The sequence below is a fragment of the Thermobia domestica genome, chromosome 12 (assembly GCF_964235325.1).
Source record: "Thermobia domestica chromosome 12, izTheDome1.hap1.1, whole genome shotgun sequence".
NCBI classification, from domain to species: domain Eukaryota; kingdom Metazoa; phylum Arthropoda; class Insecta; order Zygentoma; family Lepismatidae; genus Thermobia; species Thermobia domestica.
The window spans coordinates 75603903-75627516 of record NC_137465.1 but is presented as its reverse complement, the minus strand read 5'-3'; the positions used below and the strand labels follow the sequence as shown (position 1 = coordinate 75627516).

Here is a 23614-nt window from a genome sequence, read left to right as displayed (position 1 = left end):
CAATAAATGCCTTACCCCCCATATATATATATATATATATATATATATACAGGGGTGCCCACAAGGGGGGGCTATGACGCAAACTGCGTCATTGAAATATTTGAGGGGGGGGGGTAAAATCTATATAAATATGTTTGATGAGGGGGGATAAAATTAATCGAAAAGAAGATTTTTTTTTCATGGAAGAACACCTACGGATAGACAATTGGGGGGGTGCGTCATACACATAAGGGGGGGGTGGGCAGCACTGATATATATATATATATATATATATATATATATATATATATATGTGTGTGTGTGTGTGTGTGACATCTTTAATAAATAAGAGATTTATTAATTTAATAAATCTACCGACAATAACTATGCACATATATATTGTCTGACATATACACACCCCACTAAACCTTTCTGAACGTGTTTTAATGTTGTACTCACTCTTGTCCCCGTAGCTCTCTAAGGTTTATTTAGTTAATAATTCGGCTCGAGCGATAGCCATGATCACAAGCATATGTTAATTTTTCCACTCATAGTGAAAGCTTCCACTTTGCATTAAGGGGATCTCCTACCATCTCCGCTTAGCTTTCTAACTCTCCATTTGATAACATGTAAAATTTAATATGGTAATTTCTAACAAAGTATTGCAGGTAATAACTTGAAATTTTTAATACAAATACACAAGACCCATATAAATCTAACCACGGTCTCCAATTTACGTTACATGCGTTAGATTAATTGCAATATATTCTTCAGTAAGTTTGGCAACAGAGAATAAAAAGTATGCTGCAGAGGGGAGAGGGCTGACCATCTGTTTGCTTGTTAGCTGCTTTTAAAAGGACGCTCTTACCAGAAAAATCACGTTGTGATTCTCACTTCTCAGTGGTTAGAATTGTCTGGACTGGAAGAGCCCAAAACCTCTTCTTTCTTCCTTTCACGGTTTGTTTGTTTCTTCCACCCCCTGCTGTCACAAGAAGACAACTTGTTTCGGAAAGCACTTTGAATTAGTAGCGAAAAGCCAAACTGAATGACACCACGGACGGATTAAAGGGAGGGGCGGTCACTCCCTCCGAGAACATTTGAATACTTTGAATAATCGGAGTAAGAAACTAGAAATTGCGTAATCTAATAAGAAAAGTTTGTTGAAGTATACAAATCAAGACGCATTTTAAGTGTCACAGCATTGTACTCTCATCCCCTCCCCTCCCAATTCCCTTCTGAAGAAGTTCTCTTTTGTTTCTCTGTTCCATATTAGCCTTTACACTTACACTTTCATTATCCAGTATTGATTTTTACCATACCATCTGCACAGAAGGCGAATAAGGTTTACGAGTCCTTCCTGCCCCCCTTTTTAAAAATTGCTAATTATAATAAAATTTATCGAAAACAATTCATCTCAACGATAAAGACTTATACACATTCATTATTGCAATTTTAAAATAAACTCGCCGCCTGTCGCGTATGCTAGCGATCTAATATATACGAATAGATGAAAAGTTAGTTTGAAGCGTATTGTTTTTCTGTCCGAATTCATATTTGTTTCTATTGTTGCATCGACAAAAGTGAGTGCTAAATCGATTTAGGCTCGTTGGTCTTTGCGAGGTCCCTCAAGATGCAAGGCCGTGGGCAGTCGCCCACCACTTGAAACGCCTCTGCACTAGAGGTCTGCACGTGCTCGGGCCTACAAAGAATGTATCACTTCGGGCCTGGGAGGGGTTCGGGCAGTAGCGTCATTTCAGATTTGGCTTGGGGGGTCAAGACCCCTTGATATATGTAAAATTTCGCGTTTTTCACTGATTTACTACTATGCTATTGATAAAATTATATAAATCTCAAACTCGGGAGGGGGGCAAATGCCTCTCCCTGTCCTCCTAAATGACGCCACTGGGTTCGGGCTGTGAATTTTTAAATATACAACCATATTTCTCGGACTTTTTCGGGCCTAACTTTGTAAATATAGTGTAAAACGATACAAATTGCACCGTTCTTTCTGGAGGACTTTTAAAACACAACTGCAAAATCAAACCTCGAATTGCTGTAAATAAAAATACAATTTTGCATTAATAATTAAGTTTCTGCAATCCGGGCTTATTTCGGGCTCATTTGATTATCACAGAGCCAGATTCTGCAATCCGGGCTAGGGCCTAAATGCTAAGACATATTTTGGACTCGGGTCGGGCCTCACATTGTAAATTCACAGGCCGGGCCCGGGCTGAAAATTCCGACCCGTGCAGACCTCTGCTCTGCACCCGCACACATTCCTTCCTAGTCCAGAAAATCTCCTCCCCTCCGCATCGTCAATAATGGTAAATTTGTTCCTCGTATATTTGCTTATTATTGTAAGAGAAGTTCAAACCAGAACTCTAAAATGTGTTCGTTCTCTGGGGTAATGTGAGTAATGCAAATTAAGAAAGATATGCGTAATATACAAATGTCAGAAAAACTTGATATCAATTTGATTAACCTTAACGTAATGTTTATTTTAGAAATAATAAACTTATGCAAGTATATCGAGGCATCTGAAATTTAATGTTAAATAGTGGCGATTGAGCCAGAAGGGGCGTGCACTATTCAGTTAGTCAAAGAACTCATATATGTAGCTTGAAAACTAATACTATTTAAACCAATATTGAATTAGACAAATTTGATCACTCTGGCCACAGAAAAGGCGTCACCTTCTATGGCCCACCCATCGCATGATGGGAATGAAAGACAGAGGAAAAAAAAGACAAATTTGTAAAAAGTAAGATAACCATAATTGGAAATAGTGTGTGTATTTTTTAAGGAGGAAACCCAGAAGTACATTCTCGATATTATAATAATAATAATAATAATAATAATAATAATAATAATAATAATAATAATAATAATAATAATAATAATAATAATCTTTCTCACTTCAATCATAGGTTGATGCGCAAGAAGGAAATTTTAAAACTTTTCTCTCCCCTGGGAGAGCTGTTTAATAATTTGATAAGGTCTCTTCTTCGTAACTGCATCTATCCCTGATCGGGCCGCGGTGGGTCAGTGGTAGAGCGTTCACCTCTAATGCATGGCGTCCTTAGTTCGATCTCAGCTCGCACCAAGTGAACTTTGTGGAGGACAAACACCATGTGTGGGGGTTTTCTCGGGGTTCTCCCGTTTCCTTCCACTTTCTGCATTCCAGCATTTCCTTCTTTTCACAACATCACTAGAGCTCCTTTAACCTACCAGGCATAACTGTGGGACGTAAAACTTATAGATTTTTCTATCCTTGATCTTCCACTTCCTGGTTTTTCTTCTGCCTTTTCCCCTATCAACATGGTGATCCAATCGGAGTGCCGAATAAGATGTCCAAGCATGTGTTTCTTTTTTTTCCTATTATCTTCATGATCTGTCGTCCTTCATTAGCTTCCTTTAGTACGTCTTCATTCCTTTTCCTTATACAGTATTATTATTATTACACAACCACACAAAATAAATAAAAGTTCTGTGCACTGGACCCCAGGGTATTGATTCGATGTATTTTGGTACCCAGAACCCAAATTTCGAAACTCCAGGACGATTTGACCGTGTCAACTTTGTTTTATGGGCGAAGAACGTAAGTGCTGTTTTACGTTTGCTTATGTTTATCGCCCATTTAAAAAAATATCACGGTCAATCGTCCTGGGGTTTCGAAATTTGGATTCTGGGTACCAAAATATTTTGAATCCATACCCTGGGGTCTGGTGCACAGAACTTTTATTCTTTTTGTGTAGCTGTGTTATTATTATTATTATTATTATTATTATTATTATTATTATTATTATTTTCCATGCGTACATTTTCTCGAAAATATCCTCCCCCTAAGAGATGATCAACAATTCATTCCTGAATAGTACTCAGCTTCTTTTCCTACTAATGACTATTTAGGAGTTTTTCCTTAGCTGAATCTCGTTATATTGTGTCTCCATTGTACGTAGAATAGGATTCGATTGCCAGTGTAAGCTCACAACTTCCGAAGTTGAGTCAACATCGTGAAAGAAATGGAGAACTATCCGAATAAAGTGGTAGCGATCTCTGGCCAAGAAAGACGAAAGGATTGTTTGATGTCATTGCACTGATCACGATCTTCTAGGTTGTGAATGTTTACCAGCTGGCATGTCCAGGCCCCTATGGGCTGTATTGCTGAGTTTAGATTTTAGACTAATAAACAGCTGTCCTTTAGAAAATAACCTTGTAACACAAATATGATAGTCATGAGTTCCGAACCATCGTGTCAAGTGGTATAAATCTCACTTGGGTGGTAAAATTTGTTATTAGACATTCGTGGAAATCAACTGCTCTGTTAAAATATTTCAGTTTTCTAACATTGTTATGCCTAATTATTATTAAGCATTAATAATTAATTATTATTAAGAAGAAGCTGAAAATCGAGAAACATGGAAGAAATATTTCAAGGTCCAAACTGAAAATTAAGAAGAAACGAAAAAAATCTCATCAGTCCCAGGACCGGCCAAAAGGCAGAATACTTAATAATAATAGAAAGAAGAAGAAGAAGAATTTTAAAATTTCGTTCTTGATTATAAGAATACATTATACATTATAAAAGTCGTATACAAAGAAATGTATACATCCTAGAAATAGTATATACATATCAACGAAATACTTTACTACTGTCAAACAACATTTGTACTGTGTATACATTTATATTAATTCTATAGACTGTCACGTCTTTTAATCACGTGGCTCCCCAGCTTGCCTCACGACGATGAGCAAACGCCAATGATTTGAGTATTCTAGTAGGGAATCGAACCTAGAATCACGCGAACAGGAGTCAAAAGTTCTAACCACAAGACTATGGAACCCCTTAGTATGACGTTATGCTTGAAATTCAAATGATTCTACCAAAAACAATTATCAACGAAATAGTTTATTACATCTCTAACACATTACATTTATACTGTGCATACATCTATATTAATTACATTATGAAAAGGAGTAGAATGACTATATGCCTGAAATTAAAATGATCCTACAAAAAGCATATTTTTCAACGAAATACCTTCCTATTGTCATGTATACGGGTAATTTTATTCGTGGGTGGAAGGAGGAGTCGCCCGAAGTAAGGAAGAAATACAATACTCTCCTATCTGATAATTGAAATCATGAATAAATTTTATTATTATTATTCTTTCTGTATATGTTCATTTTCGAGTTAATCATTCCATATCGGACTCCCGAAGAAAGAAAAAAAAAACTATCGAAACAACTTATTGACCGTGCTGATAGCGACTACTCCCCGTCACGACACCGTTTTTCAGTTTTGTTAGTGTTATGAAAAAGAAGAGTGAGAAAGAAGAGTAGCAGAGGGAGGCAGAGAAGAAAGGAAAAAGAGAAAGAATGAAGAAAGATAAAGGATTGGAGGATAAAGGATTACTGGATAATTCAGGAAATAGAGTAATGAACTTGAATGGTTATTAACGAAGGATCAATTCCGAAGTGATCCGGAAATAGACACATGTCCATAAATACGAGCCTGATCTGGGTCCAAGCGACTGCACAAGAGGGAGTTGCCCAAACCCAGCCCAAGCTAGGTGAAAATGGAATTTAATTGGTTGTAAGGTAATCCTGAATGGTAAATATTAACTATACAGTCTCTGAACTCCATGCTCTGAGATCGACCACACATATGAATTAGCTTGGCGAGACTTCTTTTTTGGAAGGAGAGAGTACCAAATTCTTTTCCTCTTTGATTCCTTCATTTTGTCACACTTCTTGCAACACAGATATTATAGCACAACGACAGTAGAATTTCCAGTAAGTGCACTTTTCAGTTCGTTTCAAGACTATTCTAAAACTCAAGGGTCACAAAATCACCCTACCCTCTTTCCCTTTTCGAAGGGATCTTTCGGGGGGAAAGGTGAAAAATGTGGAAACAATTGGATACAATTACTAAGAACATTTTCCTTCTTCCTTCACAAGTCTCTTGTTTATGGTCATTTCGTCTTGTGTGATAAGGCGGACTTCAGAACACAAAATTGCAACGCTCCAGATTCCCTACCCAAATTGTCACGCGGTTCGTATGTTAGTCTTCGAGTTTCTTCAAAGAATGTTACATTATCTGCTATGAGATCTGCAAACGATCTCCATTGTATAACTGCTATCTCGATAGAGGCAGTGGACAAAACTGAGGACAAAGCTGCCCAAAACAAGTTTTTGACAAAAAAAAAAAAAAAAAGGAAGAAACAGAGACATTTGTTTTTAGCCAGAAGCGCTCATAAATCACTACCACGTGACGCGAAGACTATTAGGGCTAGAGGTTCAGCAGAGAGCTCTCAATTCCTGGAGAAATTCTATCCTCTACGTTGCCAAGTGTAAACGGAAGTATACATTATAATTAATCTAAATTGATCTGGGGCATTAAATCAAAGACAGAAACCATGAACATATAGGTATTGCTGTTGGAAAATATCATGGAAAATTTTGAGACGGTAAGTGCAATATCTTGTTAAATATTCACATAGAAATATCTACGTGTTATCTTATAGGGATCCTGAAACACTTGCAAGTGGGTAGACATCCCCTTAATACATACAGGTTGCGAAAAGAAACCTACTTCAGTCTTGTGAAAACCACTAAAATTATCAGTTAAACCGGACATTTTTTTTTTTTTTTTAAAGAAAATCTAGATATTAGCCTATCAAATAAGAAATGGATTGTTGCTGGTCCCGATTTCTCACATCAAGGTCAAATCGAAGGCCAAATATTTAAAATCTCTCAATTCAAATTTCGAGCTTGTGCTTCTACTTCCCGCTAAAGCTGTGCTCATCACGACTTTTTTCTCTCCAAATATCGATTCCGTGATGGGCACAGAAATTCAACACTTAAAAATTACTTTACTGTTAGGTTGAAGATGAGTTGATTCACTATGGGCTACGTTATTCAAATAAAGTAAAACATTACACTGAAGTTTTTCAGACAACATTAATTGCGTGGACAGCAAACTGTACAGCGAAAAGATGGAAAAATGAAGGGTTAACTTTTAAAAAACCCGCTCCAGTTGAAATGCTTATACAGACACGGACAATGACACGGAGAACCAGTCGTATTAACAAATGTTGAAACAAATCTTGAATTATTCGCTTATTCACCTAAAAATCACCTTCATTAACATGTCTGCTCACTAGGAGCGTATCTCCCAGCGTGTTCGTTAACATATACTTACGAGAGAGTACCTATATCTCAGATTTTGAGCACAGTTTCAAAAGTTCATTTCCGTAAACTGTAAAAGCAGTGATTACTATGCTAATTATCACAAATTAAATGCAACTTTTGAGTTGCATACACACAACCTACTAGGGAATGAAGACCATGTACTAACAAAGAATACACTGGAAAATGAAATAACATGTTATAACAAAAATTAAAATAAGATGATAATCGATACAAATATAGAGGATGAATATGACATATCCGAACTTCGCCAAGTATGGTAGAAGAAGCTATTTGTTTACTTCTTCTTGGCCAACCGCTAAGAACATTTATAAATCTATATGTGGCTTTGTTATATGCAATTAGCACATTCAAATTCACAAACGATGACGAACTGAAGGGTACGAAGGTACAGTTGCAAGTAATACCGTAGTCATAATAATATAGTTCTACTAAACAACGTTGAAAATAGTGGGTAATTAGGTGGTAAGTAGAAATGACCAAAACTGAACAGTTTACATCGATCATTTCGAAATACAGCTAGAAGATTAAATTTACAAGAAATAACAAAAATCAGTGACATTTGGAGTTATACTAAGCATAGTTTGAGGGGGAAAGCGAGCATCCCCGGTGGGGATACTTCAGCTGACTTCTTTGGGGGGGAACAAAATGTGATTGAGGGGGGAAATCCCCCTCATCCCGCCCGGTAATTCGCACCCTGATACAGACCTACTGTGAACACCTACCGATTTCAGATGTTATATTTTAAACATAATAATTACTACATTCTGCAATGATTATGTTATATATATACAACTGATGTATTTAATGTCATTATTTTATATAATTTTTCATGCATTGCGGAAAATATAATTTTTAAAAGAGCATTGACCCAGACGGGATTCGAACTCACAACCTTATGATTTGAAACCCGACAGCTTACCAGTGAGCTAACACAAGGAATTCTGCTAAACTACTTTTACCGATGTATAACGGTTCTCAAGAAAATTATGACATTCATACCCACTAGAAACGCTGTTTTTGTTCTATTTTGACTTTTATTTTAGTACTCAGGTGATAATTATATTCTATGTCTTAACTTTGAGCATTCTTTTACATATGGAAAGATTCGTTTACATATCTAAATGTTCCATTACGTATGGAGAGCTAAATGACAAACAAACATGAGCTGACATTAATACAAAGTTTCGAAATATTGTGTCATTAAGTATTTCAATCAATGTTGCTTTTTTTGTACACTTGGTAACAAGTCTTATTATATTTAAAAGAAGAAAAACGAATCTGCAAACTTTTTCCCGATTGCAAAGGCTGGCTTGGAGGTTCGAACCTGGTTTACTATTTCCCGAAGATACCCGAAGTTGGACTTTGAAAATTTTTGCCTCAAAACATCAATAAAGGATGCGCTCAACCTTTTTGAGACAAGGTGTACATGACTTCTGATTTATAATTTTCTTTCACGAGACATTTGACAGTACAAACAGGACTAATTTCTTTTTGGTTGCCGGTAACTCAATATTGTTTGTGTGTATTGTTAGAGCGGCCGACATAGCTTTGTCGCAAGGAGTGCAATTGTCGGCACCGCTTCGGTTGTAAGTGTCAGAGCATGTTAGTGTTGCTCAAAGCCCCCAACTCTCAACAATAGCCTTTAGCTTTGTCAGCGGAGATTTTTTTTTATAGACAAATAAGGTGAAGGGATGAAGGGATTTCCTTTATAGGAGTTTCAAGAAAAAACCGAGGTTGTTATAAAGAGTGAGGCCTATGGCATGAGGTAGTAACCAATGTTGCTACACAATTTATGAAAAAGTTTATTTTTTGTTCACCGTTTACAATAATATAAATTTAGCAAGGATTTTGACGCCCCCCAAACTACCCCTAAAATTTGGCGCCCCGGGCGGTCGCCCGGCCCTTCCGCCGGTACTGGCGCCGTATATCCCTTACCATACAATTCTATCGGAATACAAAGGAGGCCAAGAAGGAGCTCTTGCCAAGAAATAAATAAATAAATAAACTTTACTAACATCACCGTGTTATAATGACATTACAACTTTCATTATCATGCAATCTAGCATTAATACAAAATAAGTCAAAGTGCATGAATACGTGTGTTACAGTTCACAAAATTGTATTGCAGTGTTTGGATGTTTCCATTATTTTGATTACTATCTCTGTATATAGAAAATTTTCCATATCCATAATAGAATATTTGTTAAATATTCCGCAAAAATCATTGTTACAATAGTCCCAAGCAGCACACTGACGTCGAAAAGACGCGGCTTTTTCGGTGTAAAACACCGTAAAATACACGGAACATGACGTGATTTACACGTCTTTTCCTACGTGGAAATGTCCGGGAATATGATGTAATTTTTATGACGTCTTTTACACGTCATAGATTATGGCGTGATTTCTATGATGTCTTTTACACGTCGGGGGGGGGGGGGTTCTCCAAATGAGGCAGCGAGAAGCAAAGGGGTGTAAGTGACATTTGCAATAAAGTATGGATGTCTCAAAAATGGATTCTGCACAGCTAAATATACAAACTGAATGGAGAAGCTCGTCGCAGTCCAATAGAATGTCTACCCGTGAATGCTCTACACCGAACTTCATTATGCAGTTTGTATATTTTGCTGTGCAGAATCCACTTTAGACACATACATACTCTATTGAAAATGTCACTTACAACCCCTTTGCTTCTCGCTGTCTTGAATGTGATGGAAGTCTGACAGGATTGTTCAGTTCCAAATGTCAAAATCATTAGAAATTGATGTGCATCCGCAGTTTTGACATTAGGAATCTCAATCCATGTAGTACCTCGTTTATTCGCCACACTTTTCAGGCTATTTCTCACCCTCCCCCCCTATTCAACCGATTTGCACCAAGGTTAGGAGTTAGGCTATTAGGGCTACCTAGTTTTGCCCCCGTAAATTTGAGATAGATCGGTTGAATAGTGGTTGAAACAAATAACCTGGAAACTGTGTCGGATAATCGAGATCCTACAATACATGGATTGAGATTCCTAATGTCAACACTGGATACACATTAATTTATGATGATTTGGACATATGGAACTGAATAATAATAATAATAATAATAATAATAATAATAATAATAATAATAATAATAATAATAATAATAATAATAATAATAATATCTACTCTAAAACACACACAGCTTACAATACATTTCCAAAAAAAAAACATGATCAAAAAGAAAAAATCATACTTTTTTTTCTTTCTTATAACTGCGCTTTTTTTTTTTTAACAGTGCTGAACTAGTCTCTGACCGCAACACTTTTCTTGGGTTAAAAAAAAAAGACTATTATGAGTAAAAACAATAATGAAAGTAAATTTATGCTTGTGGCTGCTGCTTGATTTTTCACCATCACCATACATACAATTGTGTTGTAATGTGCATAATAATTTACAAGCTCCTATACCAGATAAGTAAGACCACTGGGTTATTGTAATAAATAACTGATCAAGATAGACCCTAATATCTTGCCAGAGCGAAATGCATCACCACCCTCTCTCGAAAGCACACATTGGGGAACGTCAAAATATTGTGGTCTATTTGATTGGTCTGTACCAAGATTTTGGAGAATTCGCTTCTCCGAAGGTTCGTATTATCTATGGATTGGTGATTTGCATATCCAATTAACCACGTCTAGTCTTGTTGATTTGTATTTTTTTAGTATTTGGATAGTAGCGTATTGAAGAGTATATATTCGCCTCTTAATGTGTGGTATATTTACCGACCCATTAAGAAGCGAATATACAATAGCCGTCAAGGAATAATTATATACGTAGTGCTACAGGAAAGAAACGGCAGCTCTTGCTCCACGAAAGGATAAATTTTAAGCCATACATTTAAAAGAAAACCGAGACGCTTTGAAAAAAAAACTCGAATGGAAGACTCACCCTTGTCAAAAAAAAAAAAAATAAATAAATAAATAAATAAAAAAAAAATAAAACCTACATGACTTTTAAGAATGAGAAAAGACGAAACATGGCAAAAGCAAAGAATGAAATGGAAAAATAAAGAATCATTGTACTTACAGTACTAAGGAGAATCCACTCATTTCGGCACTGGAATTTATTCATGTGTATTTACTGGTACCTTTTTCTTAATGAAATTACCGTACAACATGTGCTTCCATAAATTTTATAGCTATCTATTATTACGCTAGTATGCACACACATACACACAAACACAAACACCGACATCCACACACTCACACTCACAAACACACAAGCACAATGGGTTTTATTGACAGTGCAAAATTTAGGACTAAACTTTTATAACTCCAATTTAAAACACCTTTACTTTGGAGGTGAAAAATCGAAAAAGAAAGTACATCTTAAAATTAATTAACCTCTGAGGGATGAAAGCGAAAACGTAACCATTAATTTGAATTATATATTTATTAGTTATATGTACAATATGCACATTTTTGTCGTATAAAATATTATTCCTACTATTTGTAATGCAACAAGAAACACTGATTGCCCATATTATTTGTAATACAAACAAGAAATATGTAGACAATGCGTATCTTTTGGTTATAATCTAAAACTTACAGAGATCTTTTAATAATATAAAATAAAAAGAATTAAATTTTCCTATTGATTTCGTATGAAGGAAAACACATTTCATAGTTATTAAAAGTATAGAAATGTAGCATCATATCAAAAAACCCTCACGTGCTTAAGTTTTTCCACGGTAGTTAAATTTCATCTCCTGCTCTTTGGAAACCAAGCATCAGAGAAAGGTCACTTTTCCTTCCAATGATGACAAATAGGAACACTGGAACAGAAAAATAAAAATAAAAATCATTAACAATCACAGTGCAACTTTTCAGGTGGGGAGAAAAAGGAAAAAAATAATTACTATACATCATGTGTAACTACAATTAATACGCGATAAAATGATTGGTTACTGTACTCGCTTGCATGAAGTCACTTATTCTCAATAATCCACTTTTAACGGCCTTGCATACAGCGAAATTAAACTACCATTAATTAAAGTTATTCTGTAATACCTTAACTTTTGATTATATTGCAGCTATGATTGTTCAGGAGGATCAAAGAAGCTGGAGGATATAAGACTTTATACATACACGTACATGAGAAATAATTCTGAAACGCTCATAGAAGGTTAGATTACGTATGTGCTCACAATATAAAATGCTACTCCAAGATCAACTTTAGGATGTGAGCAAAAAGTGACGATCAAGTATATTGATACATCAACTGATGCAAAAAAAAAAAAAAAAGAGTTTATGTCCCACGGATATGTCGTCTAGGCTAAAGAAGACGGAGATGATGAAAAATGAATGAAATGGTGGGCTGAAGAAAGTGGGAGGAAACGGGAGAACCCCGAGGAAACCCATGAACACGGTGTTTGTCCACTACAAAGTTCACTTGGCGGGGGCTGGATCATAATTGATGCAGACCAGCATGGTATGAAAGAAAGAACTTTCTAATAATAAAATAATATAGCTACTCATTTATCAAACTCAATTAGACAACGATAGAAATTCATATCTTTCACTACTGCTATGTAACCTACAAAAAAGTAAAAATTCCGCATTTACATATCGTGACAGAACTACGCTATCGGATGTAGCAATCTGACAAGCTGCACACAGGTGGAACTAAGCAGATGTATCCTTCTACTGTCATAAGAAATTTCATCCTGATTGGATACGATTTAGTAAGTTAAATTTATAATGCAAGTCGAAACATGTATTAGCATTTCAAAAATGGCAAAAAATAAAGTGAAAATTACAAACAAAATGGTGTATAACTTTTGTATTCCGAAAGGTCCCAAACTGAGAGCATAACGCTGGCTCCCTCACTTGTTACTGGAGTATTTTAAAAAGTAAGACTTCTAGAACCAGAATTCTGTCACAATCAGTAGGGTGAAAATCGTCACATTATTTGTTTCGAGCAGTGTTAGAAGTTGTGGTAGTTATAATAATAATAATAATAATAATAATAATAATATACTTCTGTTTGGTGAAAATTATATTTTACCCCTCTGTTGAGAAAAATGTTTTCGGGAGGAGTACTTTTACCCATTCAAAAAAATAAAAAATAAAATAAAATAAAAAATAAAAAAATAAACAATAAAAGCAGCGAGAACACAATAACATGTGATACATTCCATATTAAAGCTTTCCTTATATATAAGTAGTTAAGTCAAATAAAATAATTGCTGAAATAATAAAAATTATTAAACAAGGAAATCTTTAAAAATCTAAAATAATAAATAAATAGAGTGTGTTTGAAGAAGACAAGGGTAGTTGCTGAAACAGTTAAACTTAAATAAAAGTGGGGCAGTGGTGGCTCGGTGATAGAGCGTTCACCTCTCGTGCCTGGGGCCCCTGGTTCGATCCCAGCTCACGCTAAGCGGCTCTGTTGGACAAACACCGTGTGCGTGGGTTTTCTTGGAGTTCTCCAATTTCTTCCTACATACTTCATTCCACCATTTAATTCATTTCTCATCACCGTCTCGCTTAGCCTCAGTGCCTGATCGTGGAACGTTAAATAGAATACTTCACTTACATAAAAGTATTGCCTTGTTCAGCAATTATTTTATTTTAGTTAAGTTCTAATAAAATATTACTATTTGCTTTCTTTTCTTCTTGCTCGACATTTTCTTACATGGGTATTATAAAATAACATGTGAGAAACTCACCTATCACACCTTCGGTGTATAAGTCATCCTCCACAGTGATATTATTTCTAGAGCAGCTCGACGAGCAGAAAGGGGTGAGAGTCACGGCTTCAAGTTCAGTTAAGAAGGATTCCGTGCTAGGTGGTCTGCTGATCAATTCATCATTTGCAGGAGCATCGGCCACACACTCTGGAAAGTGGGAGTACATGCAAGTCTTGTCTTTGCAAATAACATGTATTTACAGCTAGGTCTTTTGCAACGACTAAATACATTTAACATGAAATGTAGCAGTTTAATTTCATGTAAACAGTAAAGTGAGCTTTTTATTATATTTTGTATTTAAAAAAAACTTAAGAGCATATAGAAAAGAAAATGAGTTAGCAGGAAAATATCAGCCATAAATTTCACATGCTTTCTGTTCTGGATATTTTCAGCGTAAAGGACGGTGTGAAGAAGAAATATTTTACAAGAATACCATGCTACAAGAAAAACAATTACATCTCATTCATTCTGAATATACGTTTTCATAACTATCTTTAAAAGTTAAATTTAAATAAATTACAGGTCGTAATGAACAGAAATTATTACCCAAACTGTTCTAATGAAACAATTTCTTGTTTTGCACATGCAATACCAATACTGGTACAATTTCGTTCGAAATTAAATTTATATAGCAACCCAGAGTTCGAAATCGTCCTAACCTCAGTGCGGGAATGGTTACTTCTTAAATGGAAAGATACGTAAAATAAATATTGACAAACTTGTGGACAGATAGATTTTATGGATTATTGTTGTTAACGAAGCAAGGATCGGATTTGAGAACGTAAAATATCGCATCTTGAAAACAAAGAACACAAATGACTACCTGCGTTTTCGAAGGTGGACATTTTCTGAGCAAAAACACCAAGGCAAGTAATTTCTTGCTATACACTGCTTCATTTAAATTCTGCAACGTAAGAAAATCTTATATTTATAATACAAGCTTAAAAAAATCAAGAGCTCCAGCTCTGGGATGGGTTTTATTTTTTTTAAAATATCCTACTCTGGGAGGGGCAGTCGTCACCTCTAGACCCGCCCCTGTTGTGCACACAGCTTCCTTCTGGCAGCAGCAGATATGTTAGCCCCGAAGCAATGAGGTATGTTTCTTTTTACTGATGGGGCTGCATGCCTCAGTGGTAGAGCGTTGGGTCCCTGGTTCGATTCCAGCTCGTGCCAAGTGGACTTTGTGGTGGACAGACATAGTGTTGTAAAAAAACGGTTTTTTTTCTGTGAAGTTTTTTTTCAATAAAAAACATCGTTCTTTTTCATGTTTTTTCAAATGTCTGTTTTTTTTTTTCTGGCAACTATTATTTATTGATTTACGTTGCAGATTATTGAAATAATCAACAGAACTTGAGTCGAAGCCCTCGTAACTTACAAATCTTTTGTTTCTTTGTACCTATATACTAGCAAAATTGTGTGATTACTCCTTTCGGCCCCAGGTCATTTTTGGCGTTTTCCTACATTTCCAGTTAGTGACTTATTGCTCAAAAACCATTCATTCGATTGGTATTGTTAAGGCCTTGTTTTTTAGAAAATGGATGTGACTATTTTTTGGTGTAAGTTGCATTACAGTGTTGCCAATGGGTGGGAAATTATTGAAGGAAATGTAGGGGTGAAAATTTACAAAAAAAATCCCTAACCGAATTTTATTTTATTTTATTTTATTTTATTTTATTTATTTATTTATTTTTTGTACCTAGTACACTCCTGCTATATGGGTTCAAATCACCTAAAAGAATCTTTGGTGTGTTGACAAGGTACAGTGAAATCCTGAAGTCGCTTGCTTCCATCCAAAGAGGGAAAGAAAAATTCTGTCATACACATGAAATTTTGACACTTTTTACGCCTCACAAGCAAAAATCAAATATGCCGGGGCTACAGCTTCTCTAATTGTCCTATTGAAACTTTTTATGGTGCGTTCTGTAGTGCAAAGAGGAAGCTTTCAGGTAGTGGTTTGTTTCAATGTAGCCAGTAAGAGGGTAATAATAGAGGGGAAAAGGGAAATTTTCCGAATTTTTTTACGTGAAAGCGGAAATTAATTGTTTTGGCTGGAAACGCTGCCATCAGACAGACGAAAACTATCTGAAAATAAACCTTAGTACTCCAAGAATATATCCTACAAGTATCATGGCGATATATAACAAAGTAAGCAAGAAATTTAAAAAAAATCTCATTCTACCTCAGAAATTCACCATTTTCTTACCATTTACAGAACATGATTTATTATAAACCTCAACTGTACTTTCCCTAATTATTCTAGTGAAACTTTTTATGGTACGCTGTGTAGGCTAAGGATGAGGCTGTTAGACATTGTTACATTTGTTCGAATGTAGCCAACAAGAAGGGAATAATAGAAATAAAAAGGGATTTTTTTCCAAAATTTGCTCCTAAAATCTGGAATTAAAATTTTCTGTAGCTGGCAGCACTACTATCAGACACACACAAACTATCTTAAAATAAGTTTTGGTATCCCTCTAATATATCCTACAAGTATTGTGACGATATCTAATAAAGTAAGCATGTCAATAAAAAAATATCTCATTCTACCTTTAAAAAAATCACAGTTATCTTCCCAATTAGAAAACAAGGTCTACTGTAAACCTCAACTGTACTTCCCCTAATTATCCTATTGAAACTTCTATAGTGCATTGTCTAGAGCAAAGACGAGACGTCCAGATACTGGTACGTTTGATCCCATATAGCCAACAAGAGGGAAATAATAGAGACAAAACAGATACTTTTTTCCAAAATTTCCCCCTAAAATCTGGAATTAAAATTTTCTGTAGCTGGTAACACTGCTACCAGACAGACGTAAACTATCTTAAATTAAACATTGCTACACCACTAATATATCCTACAAGTATTATGACGATATTTAAGGAACAAAACTTCTAATTACCAAAAATATATTACGGTAAACAGAAAAGTAGGGAAAAACTAGAAAATCAAGGGTTAGAACCTAAATACGAATTTTTCGTGCGTTCCCTAATTACCCCATTGTAACGATCTGTACTTGCGTTTGTTACGTAAGGACAAATGTTCGATTGGCGTAAGTTGAGTGGCACTCGGACGTATAGGTACGGATTTATAAACAAAAATTTCTAATTTTTTGCCCAAATTTTAGGAAAATTTAATTTTTCTAATTAGCATCACTGCACGCAGGCCCGTCTAATTGATGTCAACAGTTAGGTATCCATCCGAGGTATCTACCTAGCAAGTCTTAAGGAGGTCTTTCTACTACGAAGGAAGCTACAAGGAAAAAAGAAGGAAATACGAAATCAGAAAATTTTCGAATTTTTGACTGGTGTGAAATTTGAGAAGGAAATTCGACACCAGAAGAAAAAAATTAATATGATAAACTATAGTTTAACCATATTTTGAAGGAATAATATCCCGATATCTTAATTAGTGTCCACACAGGAGTGGATTAAACAAATGACACACCCGTGTGTGCTACTTTGGCCACCTGGGCCACCGAGTAAACATTTGATTACATTTTTTGACTACTAATTCGTGTTTTTGTTGTAGTTATAGTCTCGACTAATAATATCGTTGTTGTAAACAGTAACTTTATAAGGAAAATTTTCTCTCCTTTTTACATCTTAGTTCCAACACTGTTGGTGAGAAATGCAGGATGTTTCAAAATGAATTTTGGGGTTTTAAGTCTTCGTAGTACAGTACTTATTATATTTTACGTACAATTATAAGCAATGCGTCAAGTAAAAGGACACCTCAAACAGTCTTTGCTACAATTGTTCAATGTGAGATTCATTCGTCACACGGCACACATCTAGTCGATAGGCGAGAAAGGCCCATAAACTTTCCGCCATATGGCACAAAACACATTCAATTTAGGGGAGTCTCGTTTCAAGTGTACCATCTCCTGAGGATTTGCTGACGGCCAGATACAAACATTATCAGTATTCACATTAGCTCTTAGGTGAAATGTCGATTTATCACTGAAGACGACACGATCCAGAAAATCTTCATTGTTATGCAGCAATATTTCATTTGCGAAATTGGCACTTAAACCGTAGTCTGTAGGCTTTAGACCTGTAGCAATTGCAAACGATAAGGACGTAGTTGCAAGCGTCTCCTTAATATTCTTCACACAGACCGTTGCACTGTACAGATTCAGTCTTTATTAAAGCACAAAAAAAAAAAAAAAAAAAAACTTTCTGCTCTCTAGTCTACATCTTTGCTGCTTGCTCTTTCTAACGGCAGGCAGAAGAAACAATGCACGTACATGCGTGAGTACAAAACTGTTTTAGTTGCTCTTTCATTTGATATAATATTTATAATTGTAAGTTAATTGTAATAGATACTACAAAGTTTCAAAACCTAATATTAATTTTGAAACACCCTGCATTTCTTCAAATTGTGTCATCCTATATTCATGTCTTGTATAAATATCATCAGGGCTGGCCCTAGGCAATTTGTCGCCCCGTGCAATGGCATAATTTGCCGCCTCCCCCTTCTATAGAAAGAACAAATCTTAAAAGTCATGATTTTAATTATGCTACTCCAGCAAGAAGGGGAGGGTAAGTGCAGTTGCACTCAGAAAGGCTTAAATACTTACTAAAAATGCAATCCCCTTGTGTCTGTTTTTTTTTCTTTCTTTGAATATTAATCTATTATGTTAGTGAAAGATAAAGCAAACACACCTGCAGAAGAAAGATGGTAATCCTTTTTATAGAATTCACTATCGAGCTTCAATCTCAATGTATCAGTTTGCAATTCCAGTGCAGCTAGCTCTTTTATCTTTATTTCTTGATTTCTCTTTTATATCTGTTAACATTTTTTAAAGAACTTGTTTCTATCTTCAATGATAAGGAACTTGTTTCTGACAAAAGCACGACTAGTTGTCATATCAAAACTGTGATAACTTACTAAATGGAACAGATATTCACTACTATTGGAGAATTGAATTCTTGCATTTGGCAACAATCAAGCAATTTGTGCTCGGATTTATTCGACCATTTGCTTTAGCATTGTCCATGTGGCCTTAAACTAATGCAACCTAAACATAATTTATGAATGTAGTATTCAAATAGAAGGTCAGCTTAGTAAATTTAACTACCATCATCATGAAGTCTGTTTCCAACAAGAAATATTTAATTTAAATAATATACTTATGACAGATTTTGCCGGACCATCCAAACTTGCCGCTCCACGCAAATGCACGTGTTGCATATATGGTAGAGCCGGCTCTGCATATCATATATATCTTGTCGACAAATTATTTATATATGACATTTAGAAAAATACTATTAGGCAAATTAGTATTAGTTTTTATCTTTAGACAAGTTATTTGAATTTTATACTGTTCGCAGGGGTGCCTACAAGGGGGGACTATGACGCAAACTGCGTCATTGAAATATTTGGGGGGCTAAATCTATATAAATATGTTTGAGGGGGTGTAAAAATTAATCGAAAAGATTTTTTTCATGAAAGAACACCTACGGATAGACAATTCAGGGGGGTGCGTCATGGACCTGAGGGGGGGGCACCACTGCTATTCGTGACATTATTTTCGTACTTATTAAAGGCCTGCTTTCACGAAAAAACAAAATTTCATTTCTACTTTTATTTCTTAGTTGATATTGATGAAAACTGCTGAAACCCGAATTGTTAATAGGTATGGTATTCATGTAAATTGTATAATATTTGTAGCGTATCAGTATCTAGCATTTAATTTATGTTGCATTTTACGGTGATTATACCTACATACAAATATTTAATACTTAAATAGACGTAAGATGCATTACAAATGACTATTTGAAAAAAAACGAAATTTAGAAAAAAAACGAGAGGCGGTTTTTTTTTCTAAAAAAACGTACATTTCTGAAAAAATACGAACGGTTTTTTTTCTATTTACAACACTAGACAGACACCTTGTGCCTGGGTTTTCACGACATTCCCCGTTTTCGCCCACATTCTTCATACCACCATTTTTCACTTTTCATTATCACTATCTTCCTTAGCCTCGGTGCCTTATCCTGGGGCGTGAAACTAAATATTTAATTTCATTTCTTTTTAATGATGAAGATGTGGTGTTCTACCTGAAAGCAGGTTTTTGACCCAAAGAGACTTTCATTGTTAATGCACGCATAAATATTAGGAGGATATTCCCTATGTCAAGAGCTCGCTTAAATACATCTGACTGGGGCCACCACCAGCCCCAACCACGGACCATTAATAAGACATTTGGTTTCCTTCATTTCACGATTAGCAGTGGAACTCATAATAATGTAGTCATGTAGAAGATACTTAATTGAGTTGGAATATATTTTCTTGAAATTCAGTGGCAACATTGATCAGTATCCATCATCACATGCTGGCACAGGAGCCTAGAATGCGAGGGAGCTTTCTACTCAATTAATGAACAAAATATTCGAACACTGTCGAAAACCCGTTACATTATTATGATTCCCACACCCAATTCTGTGGCACAGCTACGGTAGCGAAGTGTCTTGTGAGAGTACGTAGGTGCGACAGAATGGTGGTCGCAGTTTGAGAGTGCTCTCAACTGGGGTAATATCCTCCCACTGATTATGTACATATACAATGGGGCACTACTTTAACAAACGAGTCTATCAAATATACATCGATTTTGTGGATTTTTTCACTAGATTTAAGGCACTAGTGTTACAAAAGGCTAAACAAAACATAACTGAGTGAGCGAAGGGGTTAGAACTTCCACAGGGCTCGTGGTTTCTAACTTTGAAGTCGTACACGATTGGCATTGCAACCAATGCCGAGGGTCATTTCTCAAAGGGGTTCACTCGAGCAAACGGTTCTACCTAACAGAAAATTCGTAGGTAAATTACGATGTGAAATATATTTTTGTCAAGGAATGAAAGTATGAATGTAAGTAATTACTGTCAGTACACAGCAAATTGAAATTAATTTTGGGCTTTACTCGAGCAGATGGTTCTACCAAATTTTGATATATTTCTTAGTTTCATATCAGGTTAGAATAATGTATTTCTTTTAGCAGAGCATGAACTAAATCAGAAGCTCCATTCGTGCTTGCAGATTTACTTAAGGAGGCCTCAGTACAAATACAGCCTGGACGTAAAGCATAACAATATCAGTGAATAATATACGAACCAATTATAAAGCAGGAATGCTATATAACCGAGTCAGGATAGGAGCACAACAAGAAGGTCCGAGCAGCAGTGACGGGAAGTACACGCATAAACGAGGATAGTGTAAGAGCACACTTATATATACGATACTTTCACTGATCACTTAAAATTCATTTCAATCTGCTGTACACTGACAGTAATCGTTTTTTTCACACTCTCATTCCTTCACGAAAAATGTTTCTCATAATATTTTACCTAGAAATTTTCTATTTGGTAGAACCGTGTGCTCGAGTGAAGCAGAATTTTGAGTGATAGTGAAAGCATTGTAAGCGTAAGTGTGCTTTTCAACTATCCTTGTTTACGTGTATAGTCCCCGTCACTGACGTGCCTGCTCCCTACGGACGCACCCCCTCGTTGCCGCTCGGGCCCTCTTGTTGTGCTTCTGATCGGACTCGGACAGAATGCATTTGCTTTTTAGCGGGCACCTAGCAAAAGTTCGTTCATGTTTTATGCATTGTGCTTAATATGCCATACGTCTACTCTGTATTTATACTAACCCCCGTGAAGTATATCTGCAAGTAGTAATGGAGCTCCTCGTAGTGCATGAAAGCTTTAACCTAACCTGAAAATGTAAGAAATGTGTGAAAATTTTGTAGAATCGTCTGTTCCAGTAATGCCTCCAAAAGCATACACTACTGTCATCTCGGCGTAGGAGGCCCGGTTCGATTCCCGGCGGGAGCTGATGTGGTTCGGATTCCACGTTAATCAGTAGGCCCACGTCTTATATAGCCTCGCTGCTGAACGGGACGTTAAACTCAAAATCAACTCAACTCATATTACTGTCATCTCGTTTTTTGCTTGTATCCAGCCGTCTTCTGCCTTGGCAAATAGTTCCACAATGCGTGCATCTTTATTATACGGATCAATTGTATTACTAGTAGTTAGTAGTAGGAACAGGTTAGAAGCCCCGCGGAGGTTGGTTGGTCCTGTTCTCGACATGAAATGGGCAAATTAAAGACTTGTCCAAATTTTTTCGTACATTTTAAATCTATGGATCCGTATAGTAAAACTGCACCCCAAAATGACATACTTTCCCATGCATACTCACTCCCATATACGGTTTATTGAGTTTAAACACATACATTATCATTTTACTGCCTTCACTATTAATATTTTATATAGTACTCTAACTAAAAATATTTAATTTGGTAGAGGTGTCTGCTAAAGTTAACCTAATGGAGGTATCCTCGTTCTTTCTACGGTATTTTAATACGCTGTAATAAGAAACCATAGAGAGGAGCTAATCTTCACAATTACAATCTGCTGAATTTTACACAATACACCTAGATAAGAATAGGATAGGAATTATACTTACTTGTCTTAAAGCTGAGCTTTTATCTTCAGTTAAAGCCACGCATGTTGTGGTTGTTCTCCCGTTGTAAGTGCCCTTTCGAAACGACTGCACGCATTTCCGTGGGGTGACCCAGATGAGGTGGGGTATTATAATTGGATTACCATCAGGCAATAGTTCTTCAATAACAAAACACATTCTTTATATTCACAGAAAGCCATCATAACACCATGCAATTCTGGTTATTCTGCAAATGGCTCACGATTCCCATCATGCACTGCTCAAACTGCAGTTACAGTACGGGGAATGTCCGCGCTTTCAGCACCTAAAAAAGACGTCTATTTTTGGTGAAGTTCGACACGTTATTCTTTCTACCATTCTGGCACGTGATAAACACGCACAATTTAGGTCATGTTTGACACGTCATTTTTGTTACCATTTTGGTACGTGATAAAGACGTTCCAAATTTTCAAAAGACGTCATTTTGAATTCGAACCCCAAAAAAGACGTGTTAATGACGTGACTGTGCTACCTGGGGTACTTTTACGTAAATATTATTCAGTTGCTTGTACTGTAAAATGAGTATTAGAAGATAATGAGTCATTTTAAAAAAATTCCTATTAATAAAGATGATACGTTCTCCAAGGATCAGATAGGTAAAGTATTTAATTTATTTTACAGAGTCCTGTAAAGGCAGCTTTAGAAGGCCGAATATTGTTACTAGAAGGAATTGAGAAAGTGGAGCGAAATATTTTACCAGTGCTGAATAACCTTATTGAGAACAGAGAAATGAACCTCGACGATGGAAGATATTTAATACCAGCAGAGCGTTATGACAAATTGCTCATGGTAAGATTTTTCTTAATTAACTATAAGTAGTGAATTTCAAGCCATTTATTGTTGAATCGTGGTTTAATACATCAAATTAGATTTTAAAATCCTGTAAAACAACGGCTTTGTGAAAAACAAGTTGTTACTGATATTAAGCGATGAATAAGTCATCTCTGAATGCCAATTTTATTTAATGCTTTGTTGGTGAGAATACATGTTGAAAAATGAGACTTTGTGTACTTTTATTTTATTATCATTAAGTTTGTTTTCATGTTATAATGACTTTAATGACACAATTCGCGTGTATAAGAAATTCGTAGGGCGTTGTCAGTTATACTACTAGTACTTACTGCATGCATCATAACTGACTTCGTTCCACAATTAACTTCATTGGTTTAGTAAATTATACTGAACAGTTTCGATTGATATC

General features: G+C 35.8%; 1 protein-coding gene and 1 long non-coding RNA gene across 4 annotated transcripts in view; one reads left to right on the top strand and one right to left on the bottom strand.

Moving 5' to 3' along the window:
* Positions 1-23614, top strand: part of c12.2 (von Willebrand factor A domain-containing protein c12.2) — a 1756568-nt gene that overhangs the window by 514253 nt on the left and 1218701 nt on the right. For all 3 annotated transcript variants that reach the window (XM_081733805.1, XM_081733806.1, XM_081733807.1), the window contains exon 5: positions 23035-23202. In XM_081733805.1, the coding sequence (XP_081589931.1) occupies positions 23035-23202 (168 nt within the window). The remainder of the gene's footprint in view (positions 1-23034; positions 23203-23614) is intronic.
* Positions 11617-22693, bottom strand: LOC145665735 (uncharacterized). The gene is made up of 3 exons (XR_014127624.1): positions 22378-22693; positions 13891-14058; positions 11617-11994 (listed from the first exon to the last, which is right to left on the bottom strand). It is a non-coding gene; the product is annotated as an uncharacterized LOC145665735 (long non-coding RNA).